At 45.3% G+C, this 12431-nt stretch overlaps 1 protein-coding gene across 1 annotated transcript in view; it reads right to left on the reverse strand.

The window, feature by feature from the left end:
* Window positions 1-12431, reverse strand: part of Drp2 (dystrophin related protein 2) — a 52207-nt gene that overhangs the window by 27759 nt on the left and 12017 nt on the right. Inside the window, exons 3-4 of the mRNA XM_029473350.2 lie at window positions 6089-6266; window positions 1601-1764 (exon numbers count right to left, since the gene is read on the reverse strand). Of these exons, the coding sequence (XP_029329210.1) occupies window positions 1601-1764; window positions 6089-6205 (281 nt within the window). The 5' untranslated portion in view covers window positions 6206-6266. The remainder of the gene's footprint in view (window positions 1-1600; window positions 1765-6088; window positions 6267-12431) is intronic.

Consider the following 12431-nt stretch of genomic DNA (forward strand, 5'->3'; position numbering starts at 1 on the left):
TCATATCAATTTGCTCAGCCGCCCAGGATGCTCTGTGCACTAGAGAATGCAGTTGGTGGAAAGGGCAGGGTGGATGGTTGAATACAGCCATGAACATGAGCAAGGATGTACACACATCTCAGCAGTCCAAAGGGACTTAAACAATGACAGAAACATTGACTACACTTTGGGAAGAGAGAAGAAATAGTTTGTATTCTCTAATCATATGTCTGTTTGCTCCCAATTCCCAAATAAAATATGAGCTAAGGTGTAATAGGAGGAAGTTGGAGGCTGGCCAAGCATGGCTTGCTGCAGCCACTAAGCCCATTCCTCTTAGTTAGCACTAACAACTATGTCTGTCTACTGCTTCCCTATACCTGGGGGAAAAAAACCTTTTTCTAAATCACAGTGCAAATTAATTCTTACAACAATCTTATGGGGTGCGGGTGCACATGACTATTGTCCAAGGATGTTCATAACCACAGACTCAAGGGATTGACATGGTCTATGATTTGAAATCTGGGTTACATGACTCTACAACCTGCATTCTCTCTGCTTTTCTTCACGGCCTCACCTCATCACACACACCCCTCCTAAACCGCCACAGAAGCCATGGGTTTGGGTTTTGATGGTAGGAAGTGGAGATTTTTTTTTTGAAAGAATGAGGCATACACAGAAAGGCAGAAAGAAAATATTATGTAGAAATTCTCTTACTAAGTTGTACCTACCCAAGCTGATGACCCAATGGGTGGGACGGGTGGGCATAAAAAAGATGCGAGTGGGCTAGAGATGAAGCTCAGTTGCCTAGCACGAATGAAGTGTGATTCCTATGCCCACCGAAACTGACCGTGGTGCTTTATGCCTGTAATCTCACTACTTGGGAGATGGAAACTTAGAGGAGCAGAAGTTCTAGGCCCTTGGCAACATGGTGACTTTAAAGGCAATCTGTGATACATGAGACACCGTCTCTAAATAAATAAATAAATAAATAGTACAAAATTCAGCAAGGAGATGAGAGTCCACAGATGAACCCCTCCGAGGCTAGGATGATCGCTTCATTTTTATCTACATATCAACACATTTAGGTCTAGAACACATTTTTCACGTGTTATATGAATGTACAATGCAATACTGTGAGGTAGGGAGGACAGATATTATTTATTCCTCCACGTACTTTGTTTTCTTTAAAAAACCACCACCACCACCAACAACAACAACAACAAAAACCAAACAAACAAAGCCAGGTATGGTGGTGCTTGCCTATCAACCTAGCACTGAAGAGGCAAAGGAAAGATGAGTCCAAGGTTCAAGGTCAGCCTGCACTCTACAGAGAGATCCAAGATAGCCTGCACTGAACTCTCAGAACAGAACAAAACCAAGTGGAAGCTAAAATTCTGAGAACTCAAACAACTTATTCAAGATGACACACCTACTTAAAATAGGTTAAAAGAGAAATACTCTGACTTCTAACCCAGGTTTCTTCCTCTAGTGCCACAGAAAGATGGGGGAGAAGTAGAGAGTGAAGCTGGGGGCAGGGGCCACACAAACTGCAACAGCAAAAGGAGACCCATATTGTCCCAGCCAATTCCTAAAGCTACGGTTTCTAAGGGTTGGTCCTTACCGGAGGTTGTAAGACTTCTTTTTTATTTCATTCCAACACAGATTCATGGCTGATGGCTCCAGGGGCCCAGTGGCTCCAACGGTCCCGTTCAAGAGCTTTGGACTTAGGCAGGGATCCCCGGCCCCATCCCAAGGTGGAGCAGGGATGGTGACCGCAGCTCTAACCTGGACAGAAACAAAAATAGTCTGTGGTTCCTGGAGTTTCCCATGCCCTGTTCTATGCTGAGCTAAGCTGTGAGACACCAGTGAAGGAGATGAGAGAAAGCCTGGTCCTAGGGTCCTGAAATCCCGTCCTGTTTTGTGCAGGTATGTATTCAAGGGTGTGAGGTGCAGAAGGACTCCAGAGCTCACACACGGATGGGTCTTCTCTCGGGAAGTCTTGAGTCATAGATGTGCCAAGTACTGGTGTTGTTATTTACCTCCTGTTAGACAATTTGCCAGGATGACTGTGCAAGTGGGCTCCTGCGTGGAATCCAGGTGGGATTTGCCCAAATATGAACAACCACAGCATTCAACCTGAGCTACAGGCTCAGTCTACAGGGGCTCACACTTTACCCAAGCTTTGGAAAATACAGCTGAGGGGCTGCCCCACAAAGATTCAGAGAAGAAGCAGAGAAGCCAAAGGAAGTGGTCTGTTCCCTATATCCTACTTTCCAAATGCATGGAGGTCTTTGAGGTCACCCCCTCCCCGAGTTTTAACTCACACTCTAAATCTCAGTCAAGAAGCCCAGAAAGCTTCCTAAAGGGGTGAAGGTGACCATGAAAGACTGAGAAAGAGCTAAAGGAACATTCTGAATTTTGCACTAAAAATACCCTGACCAGTGTCAGCAGTCAAGGGATACAGTCTTGAAGCTTGCTCAAGTGTAGCTTGCGTTCCCAGCCTCATTCTCTACTGTTGCTGTCCTGGGCACTGGTAATGCCCAGTATAAGGGTACTATTGGGTCTAGGGTCTAGTTGATCAAATCACCCATCATGAGCACAGTGCTGGGAATTCCCAGCCAGAGGGCAGTAGAGGGTGGAAGGAAGGGAATTGGAGGAAGAAATCTTTTTCTGAGCTGATCCACCCTACCCAAGGTGACCTCTATGCCTGCCCACAGGTCGACCTGCTGCTTGCCTACCTAGCAGGCCCTTCTAGCGGCTGAGACTCCTCAATTCTCCTCATCTTAAGATCATACTTCTTACAAGAGCCTCCAGGCAATTAGGACAACAACCATCCCAGAGTGAAACTGCAGCTCATGATCACAAGGAAAGTGAGGGGGCTGCCAAGTTCTGGGGAGACAAGCTGAGAATTCAGTTCCTCCTTGCAGCCTATGTGCTGACCGTACCTGTGCTGCCCGAGGAGTCCGTGGCAGGATCAGGGCGGTCCATGGTTTTCCCTCAGCAGGAATCTGGACCTCGCCGTCTGGTGAGTGCAGACAGGCAGAATCTTGAGGAGCTCTGAGCGAGCCCGCTCTGGGAGACAGACAGAGCTGAGCCAGGCCAGGAGGCAGGGGCTGCTACCCTGTTTGTTTACTGACCCCCCAGGAATCTGGAGGAGGCGGCCATGTCGGAGCCTACCCAGTGAATCAGAGCTTTGTTGCCAGGAATTCCAGCTAGTTCCCAGGCTGGCAAGGACAGGCAGGAGTGGGACTGGGAATTCTATGGTGCCGAGGAGGGGTGTGGAGAGGGCAGCTCCTGTTGACTAACTTTCCCTTTTTATGGAAGACACAAAGTACTCACCGCCTCCAGACCCAGCCCTGCTCTGAAGTGGACAAAATGATAAGACAAGTTCAGCAAATAAAATTATTTCCCGAGCTCACCTTCCATCAGGCTTTTTTTTTTTTTTTTAAACAAAGCCTGATGGAAGATGAGCTCAGGAAATAAGCCTTGCTCTCAAATAAGTGAGCCTCCTGGGGGGCAGGAAGGAAGGTGTGGGGACAGGGCGATGGACTGCTGCATCCGGAAGCTGGAGTAGCAAATGTATTTGATTATCTTCCCTGAGGCCAGAAGGGTCACTGGAGGTCACTGTGAAAATAAGGGAGTGCTTCACTCTGCCTTTGAGCCATGACCTCTATCCCCTAAGGACAGAGTGACTGGCTCCGGGGCATCCTTTAGGCCTCTATCATGAGGACAGGAGGACAATGAAATGTAGCAGCTCTGCGCAGAGAGCCCGGGATGGAGACACTCCTGTGTCAGCTTGTGTGATACTGGGTGGGACAGAGGGAAGCCCTTTCCACTAAGCCACGGACTGAGGCTCTCCTGGAAACGACCACGGCTTTCCCTCTTCAATTGGTTTGCCCGGAAAAAAAAAAAAAGGTTAGCATTCCTCAGCTCAGCCCCCACCCATGAGCACTTTTGGAAAACAGCGTGTTTATACCAAAAAGGATTCTGTTGCCATCCTTATTTATCTCCCACAGTCGTCAGGGCTTTCCACAGTTCCACATTGTTTCCATGCCGAGGTCCGCCTACGAGAATAGCTGCGACAGCTGCCTGACCCTTTTCAGAGGCCCGAGTGGAGCCAACTGGGATGGCTGGAGGACAGTAGGGGATGACTCGCCAAGAGTGGGGAGCGGATCCTAGCTACAGGCATCACTTATGTTAGGAATATTGGGCTAAAGCCAGTGTCACAGAGTCCTTTGGACCGGGGAATGCCCCAGAGTTGGAAAGAGTGCTTTGTGACCCAGCGGTGACCAGGCCATCCTGACTGGGCTCTGAGGAAGAACCCACAATGAGCTGGGCGCCATCGGTGTTAGCCTTTCATCTTCTGCAGCACTCTTTCTTCTTCCTAACCCCCATCCAGCTCCCACACTGTTCTCTAGAGCCCCATTCTCCCGCACTGCCCCTCAGATATTTTCTAGACAAATCATGAAGAAAAATGGTTTTCTTTCCCATAAGTTGCTTTCTCTTTCTGGTTTTTGGGGCTATGAGGTTTGCTGTTCATGCCCCATCTACAGAACTCTCTATCCATACCTCAGATTCTCGAGACAGTAATCCTACATGAAGAAAACCTACATGAAAGTGGGAAAGAGGGACTGCGCCAGGCCCTGCACACTGAAGGCCCTGTGCATTCTGCCCATCCAGGGTAGATTTGTTGGATTAGGGAGGCGGTGGGCAAAGGAAGTCTTTAAGAAAGTTTCAGGCCTCTCCATTCCAACACTGTGAGAGCCACACTCTAAGAAAGAGGCAGATTACCCGGAGATACCAAATGCCTTTGAGAATATATTAGAGGCTGCCTCTCTGGTTATATGCAAAAAAAAAAAAAGACTAAGAAAGACCTGACCTCGATCACTCTTCTCTGGCTCTTGAATTATTTAGCTTTTCCCATATGATTCCCATAACACTTGTATTCACTGTCTACTGCTTGTGTGCTTCCATTCTCCCTATAGATTCACCTGCTGTTCTGTGCCTCTACAGATGACTCAGCACTGCAGTTCATCTGTGACTCTCCAGGACACACAGTGCTTCTCTACGCCAACACAGTCTCTAGACCCAAAAGCATTGCAAGAAACCCTAAAGAATGCCTATGTCTCCTCCAGACCCCCTTCTCATTGTCAGGAAAGGTGCTTTCTTTCTTGTTTTAGATTACTACCTCTTACTCATCTACCAACACACACACACACACACACACACACTGTACTGTCTGGTTTTGTGTGTCAACTTGACACAAGCTGGAGTTATCACAGAGAACATAGCCTCCCTTGAGGAAAGGCCTCCATGAGATTCAACTGTAAGGCATTTTCTCAGTCAGTGATCAAGGGGGAAAGGCCCCTTGTGGGTGGTGTCATCTCTGGGCTGGTAGTCTTGGGTTCTGTAAGAGAGCAAGCTGAGCAAGTCAGGGGAAGCAAGCCAGTAAGGAGCATCCCTTCATGACCTCTGCATCAGCTCCTGCTTCCTGACCTGCTTGAGTTCCAGTCCTGACTTCCTTGGTGATGAACAGCAATGCAGAAGTGAAAACTGAATAAACCCTTTCCTCCTCAACTTGCTTCTTGGTCATGATGTTTGTGCAGGAATAGAAACCCTGACTCACACACACACACACACACACGCACGCACGCACGCACGCACGCACGCACGCACGCCGCCACCACCACCACCACCACCACCATCACATTACCATACTCCTAGAGAAGAAGAGAGAGGCAGGTACCATCCAGGAGCTCCAAGAACTTGAGAGGCGAGAGGGGGGAGGGGGAGGGGGAGAGGGAGAGGGAGCATGCCCAGGCCTAGGCCACGTCTTAAAGAATCACATTCTTTTGTGACATTCTGGGACCTATAACCCTCCGAAGGTTAACATGGGATTGGCCCCCATTAGACATAGTGAGCCCTTGGGTTTCCCAACCCTACATCCTTCTTTGCTGTATGTCCCTCATTAACTACCTCATGGCTGATAAGGGATGTGCTGCTGCAGGCTCTGTGCCATCTAAGGGTTTTCATATACACACGAGTTTCCTTGCACCTTAGGAAGTCTTTTTTACACAGGCTTCTCTTTCACTAATGGACACTCACTTACCTGAGGCTGAGGACAGGTGTTTCGGAGGCTGCTGCTGTGATGAAACCGGTCAGCAGCATGCCACTCATGACATCGTGGGAGGGTGTAAGGGCATCCCTGCATGACCAAAGGTTGCATCAGAACCAAGGCTCATGGAGGGTGGGGATTGGCAGCAGACCAACTGTGGAGCATCAAGCACCTGGAAGAGTAATAAGCAGGGATTTAGAGTTAAGACTAGGAAAAGCCGCTGGAGTCAGCACCTCCTAACAGCTGCATGAATCAGCTAGCCATGAGATAAGTATCCACAGCTAACTCACCTCTCCGATAGGCCAGTTATTGTATATTGTGTGCCATACATTGTTATGCTATTATGCTTTGTGCTAAAGACACCAGGGTGAATTACTATGATATAGGCTGGAGAGGCCGCTAGGTAAGCTAATAATTATAATAAAATACTCATGTGGCAAATACTATAGTCAAGGCCAGCCTAGGTTATGGGGGCACAAAGTATATCCAAAACCACCCAGCTTCAGAAAGACTGCATTTGAGGGACTCTGGAGATAGATCAATCAGTTAAGTGCTTGCCACATAAGCCTGAGAACTTTAATTTGATCCACGGAACACACAATTTTTAGAAAGGTGTGCATGATAGCATGTGCTTATAATCCCAACACTGGGGAAGGGGAGACAGCCAGACTCCTGGGGCACCCCAGATAGCCAGCTTAGTATACTTGGTGAGCTCCACACCAATGAGAGACTCTGTCTCTCTCTTTTTTTTTTAAAGGAGGCACCTGAGGTTGAACTCTGGCTTCCACAGAAATGAATGCACTTAAGATTATGCTCCTGTACATACACATACATCCACCTGCACACACACACACACACACACACACACACACCTGCACACACCTGCACACACACATACACACACACACCTGCATATACACATACACACACTTGCACACACACATACACACACATATATACACCTGCGTGCACACACACCTGCACACACACACACATACATGCATATACACATACACACACCTGCACACACACACACACAGAGACACATACACACCTGCACACACACATACACATACCTGCACACAAAACCCACCTGGCCACACACACATATACCCACCTGGCCACACACACATATACCCACCTGCACACACACACACATACACCCACCTGCACACACACACACACACACATGCCTGTACACACACACACCTGTACACACACACATACACACCTGCACACACACATACTTGCACACACACACCTGTTCACACACACACACACATATACCCATCTGCACACACACACACACACACACACACCTGCGAACACACAAATACATATACACACTACAAAGAAACTGCTTTTAGGATAAGGCAGAATAATTTGTCTATTTAGAAAAGGAGATAAAGGAAGAAGGGCATTAATTGTTGACCCATCTATTTAAAGGCTGATGTCAAAAAATGGCAAAGCATATTCAGGTATCGGTGAGTTCAGTATAGCTAGAGTTTAGGAGACACAGAGAGGGAAAAGACATAGTGCCTGCTCCAAGGAGTTCATATACAGAGAAAACAAACAGGGAGAATAAAGACCATAAATTGTTACATGCATTAATATTAAAAAGAGTCAAGAAAGAGATGAGGACGAGGTGAATTGTGCCCGGTCACATCAAGAAAATTTCCCTAGAGGAAATGTACTTTAGATGAATCATGAAAGAGAAGTGGGATTGCATTAGGTAGAAAAGATAAAAAAGGATGTTCCAAGCTGCAAATAAAAAAATGTGTAGTGTAAGCAAAAAAAAAAAAAAAAAAAAAAAAAAAGATAGGCACCAGATTGGGCCATGTCCTGAATGACAAACAAAAGATTCTAGCTTTTATCTTGTAGACAACAGGGAGGCACTGAAGATTTTAAGCAAGAAAGTGACATGGCCAGATTTTCCTCTGCTTGCCTTGCTTGGTGATTCTCCCAGGGGAAGAGCAGGCTGAGAAGCTAGCATATAATAAATAGGTAGGCAGGATGCATGAGCAGACAGTGAGGTTTTGAGATCCACTGAGGAGGTAACATGTTTGGGACTCAGGGGCCAATTGGATGTGAAAGGTAAGGGAGGTGAAGGAGTCAGAATTTCTAATTTGGGACATAGATAGGTAACATTGCCAACAGCAAGAGCAGGAATACAGAGGAAAGAGGACATTTGGTGTGGTGAGGGGTGAGGAAAAAGTTACACAGTTATACTGGAGTCATTTAGTCATATGTATCAGGAGTGTTGTGTTTTGAAAAGGAAATGGATGAACAAAAAAGTAGATGCACAAACCAAATGATGGCTTCATAAATGTATACAACATGAGGAGAAGCAGCACTGATGCTACTTGCAAATAATAAAGGTAGTCACTTTTAATGTGTGGCCAAAATAGTCCTTCTTCCAAATGGGAAGACGCAATAATCTTTGATTCCTGGTGGTGATGATTAAATGGTGGCCATTTTAAGACTCTATTCCACTAGTTCTCATCATTTTATATATAAAGGTCCCTTCCTAAGATGAAAGAAAGTCTCACTTCACCCACTCACACCCACTATAGTAGCTGTACTTTTAGAACTTCCAGAATGGGAAAACCACTTAACACATGTAGACATCTGTGGACTTCTTGCATCAAGTACCCTTCTGCGTTCTTCAAGGGTCCATGGCCCCAAGATGCAGGACTATTACAGAGTCTAAGGTTTATAGTGTGAAGGATACGTTCTCATAGTTTAAAATCCTTGGCAATGACACAACTACACAGCTTTCAACCCATAAAGAAATTCCCCAAAGGATGACTGAAAATATGATTCCCCCAATCAGATACCAACAGGAAAAAAGATCACTCAGATGAAATGTAACGTATTAAAATGGATGTCCAGCCTTTAATCCCAGAATTTAGGAAGTAGAGGCAGGTAGAGCTCTGAAGAGTTCAAACGTAGCCATTCTAAAACGCTTTTTATTTTTGTTGAATTTATAAGTAGTTCAAGTAGTTCATGTTCTTAAAATTCAAAAGTCCTCCCCGCCCCTCCCCCGAGATGCCAGCAATTGAATCTAGGGGTTTATGCACACTAGGAAAGCTCTCTATCACTGAAGCACATTTTTAGCCCTTAAAATACTTCCATTTGAAATGTACTTATTCACTTACTTACTTGTAGCACTGGAGGCGGGGCCCAGGGCCTTTCAAATGCTAGGCAAGAGCTCTACTACTAAACCTTCATGTATACTCTTTACAGAAAAGCTGCAAAATGTGAAGTAAATTGTAGGTTGGATCTGAAAATAAGCAATATTACCACAACTTAGAGATAACCATTACTGACTGATTGAAAGATACAGTATTTTGTCTTTGAAAAGCAAATATTAGTAAGTTCCAGGTGAGCTGGTGGACTTGTGTGGTGACTTGAATAGGAACTTCCCCCCTGAGACTCACATGTTTGAATGCTTGGCCTCTAGGGAGGGGCCTTATGAGGTGTGGCCTTGCTGGAGGAAGTGCCACTGTAAGGAGCTGGCTTTGAGGTCCAAGAAGCTCAAGTCAGTTCTCTCCCTGCTGTGTGTGGATCAAGATGTAGACATCTCAGTTCCTTCTCTAGCATCATGTCTGCCGGCAGGCTGCCATGCTTCCTGCCTTGACAAGAATGGATGAAACCTCTGAGACTGTAAGCCAAACCCAATTACAGGTCTTCATTTATAAGAGTTGCCCTAGTCATCACTATGGCGACATGAACTGGTCGCCTGTAACCAGGTGAAGGGGAAGAGTCAGAATAACTAAAAGCAGCCTATTCCAAAGAGAGGAGGGGATGTGCTTTGGAAACCCATGGAGGCAGTGAGTGATAGGAAGCCCGGAAAGTGCAGAGAAAATGAGAGAAATGCGCCAACTAGAGCTACTCTAAACTGAACAAGCTTCTGCCATGTACTTCAGTGATGAGGGGAAGGCAAGTGGAATTCCCATCCCGAATCTTTTGTTTTCCCCTCTCTGCGTTGTCTTCCAAAGAAGGCTGTTCAATCAAAATATCTCCAAGTAAAATTAAAGAGATACACAGAGAGCAGATGTGCAGAAATTAAAAAAAGAAAAAAAAAACACGAAAGAGCAAGGCAACGTGACTCATTCCCCGAAGCTCCTCAGTTACTGATGTAGAAGATCAAGGAAATGCATAAAATGTTAGGTAAATTTCAAGAGTTAACCAGTCAAGGTGATCAGTGACTGACTTCAAAGAGACTACAAATAAGCACATGATTCTAACCGAGACCTAGGCAAGAAAGAAGTAATATGAAAGAAAAATTCAGCAAGGAAGTTGGGATTTGGAAACAGGAAAACAAAATAGAAACGTTAGAAGTGGGGCCAAAGAGATGGTTTAGTGGTTTAGGGGCTTGCCAGCAAGTCTGACAGCCTGAGTTTCATCAATGGGAAATATTCAGTAGATGGAGAAAAATCAACCCTCAATAAATTGCTCCCCCACAATAAACAAACAAACAAACAAATGTAATAATGAAATGTTGGAAATGAAAAATAAATAAATCAAAACTTTAAAAATAGTGAAAAACATCACCAACAGACTCAGCACAGCAGAAGAAAGACAAGGTCAACAAAACACTACAGTTACAAACAAACACCAATAAGAAAAAAAATGCTCCAACTTGTAATAAGGACACATTCTCCACTATGTTCATAGCAACCTTATTTATAATAGCCAGAAGATGGAAAAAAACCCAGATGTCCCTCAACAGAGGAATGGATACAGAAAATGTGGTACATTTACACAATGGAGTACTACTCAGCTATTAAAAACAATGAATTTATGAAATTCTTAGGCAAATGGATGCATCTGGAGGATATCATCCTGAGTGAGGTAACCCAATCACAAAAAGAACACACAGAAGCCAGGCGTGGTGGCAGACTCCTTTAATCTCAGCACTTGGGAGGCAGAGGCAGGCAGATTTCTGAGTTCGAGGCCAGCCTGGTCTACATGAGTTCCAGGACAGCCAGGGCTATACAGAGAAACCCTGTCTCGACCCCCCCCCCCAAAAAAAAATATACACTTGCTGATAAGCGGATATTAGCCCAGAAATTTAGAATACCCAAGATACAATTTGAAAAACACATGAAACTCAAGAAGGAAAACCAAAGTGTGGATACTTCGTTCCTTCTTAGAATGGGGAACAAAATATCCATGGAAGGAGTTACAGAGACAAGGTTCAGAGCTGAGAGGAAGGACCATTCAGAGACGGCCCCACCCGGGGATCCATTCCATATACAACCACTAAACCTAGACACTATTGCATATGCCAGCAAGATTTTGCTGAAAGGATCCTGATATAGCTCTTTCTTGTGAGGCTATGCCATGCCTAGCAAACACAGAAGTAGATGCTCACAGTCAGCTATTGGATGGAACACAGGGCCCCCAAAGGAGGAGCTAGAGAAAGTACCCAAGGAGCTGAAGGGGTCTGCAACCTTATAGGAGGAACAACAATATGAGCTAACCAGTACCCCCCCCCACCCAGAGCTGTGTCTCTAGTTGCATATGTAGCAGAAGATGGCCTAGTAGGCCATCAATGGGAGGAGAGGCCCTTGGTCTTGCGAAGATCATATGCCCCAGTACAGGGAAATGCCAGGGCCAGGAAGCAGGAGTGGGTGGGTTGGGGAGCAGGGTGGGAGGAGGGTATAGGGGGCTTTGGGTATAACATTTGAAATGTAAATGAAGAAAATATCTAATAAAAAATAAAATAAAATATAAAAAATAGTACACAGTACTCAGGAGGCAGAGGCAGGCAGATTTCTGTGAGTTCAAAGCCAGCCTGGTCTACAGAGAAGTTCCAGGACATGTAGAGAGATCCTGTCTCAAAAAACTAAAAAAGAAAAAAAAATGAGCATAACCTTAAGTTCCAAGAATTCTGGGTCAAAACACCAAAAGCATAAGCTAGGAGTTGAGACAAAAAAACAGAGCACACCGAGAATCTATGAATAAGATAACCACACAACAATCACCAATCTCGAGAAATCAATGCAAATTCCAGAGACATTTGGAACTCGAAATAGCATGACAAAGTAAGACCCTCTGTGGCATACTGAAGTCAAGAAGCCAAAAATACAAACAAAAGAAACAATTTAGAAAGCTTTAAGGAACACTACCACTTCGTACAAAAGCAAACACACCAGAAAATATCTTGTCTCTTGTCAGCAACCCTAAAACTAACCAATGGAGAAGAAGATACTTCAAGCGCTGAATCTAAGCAACTTCTAATAACTGCAGAGAGTGCTGTGGTTGAGGTCACTGGTTCTGGCATCCAGAATGAAATCTACACTGTTTAACTACCAACGATGTGGTCTGG

The sequence above is a fragment of the Mus caroli genome, unplaced genomic scaffold, assembly GCF_978045245.1.
Source record: "Mus caroli unplaced genomic scaffold, Mus_caroli_1 scaffold_5, whole genome shotgun sequence".
In the NCBI taxonomy this organism is placed as follows: domain Eukaryota; kingdom Metazoa; phylum Chordata; class Mammalia; order Rodentia; family Muridae; genus Mus; species Mus caroli.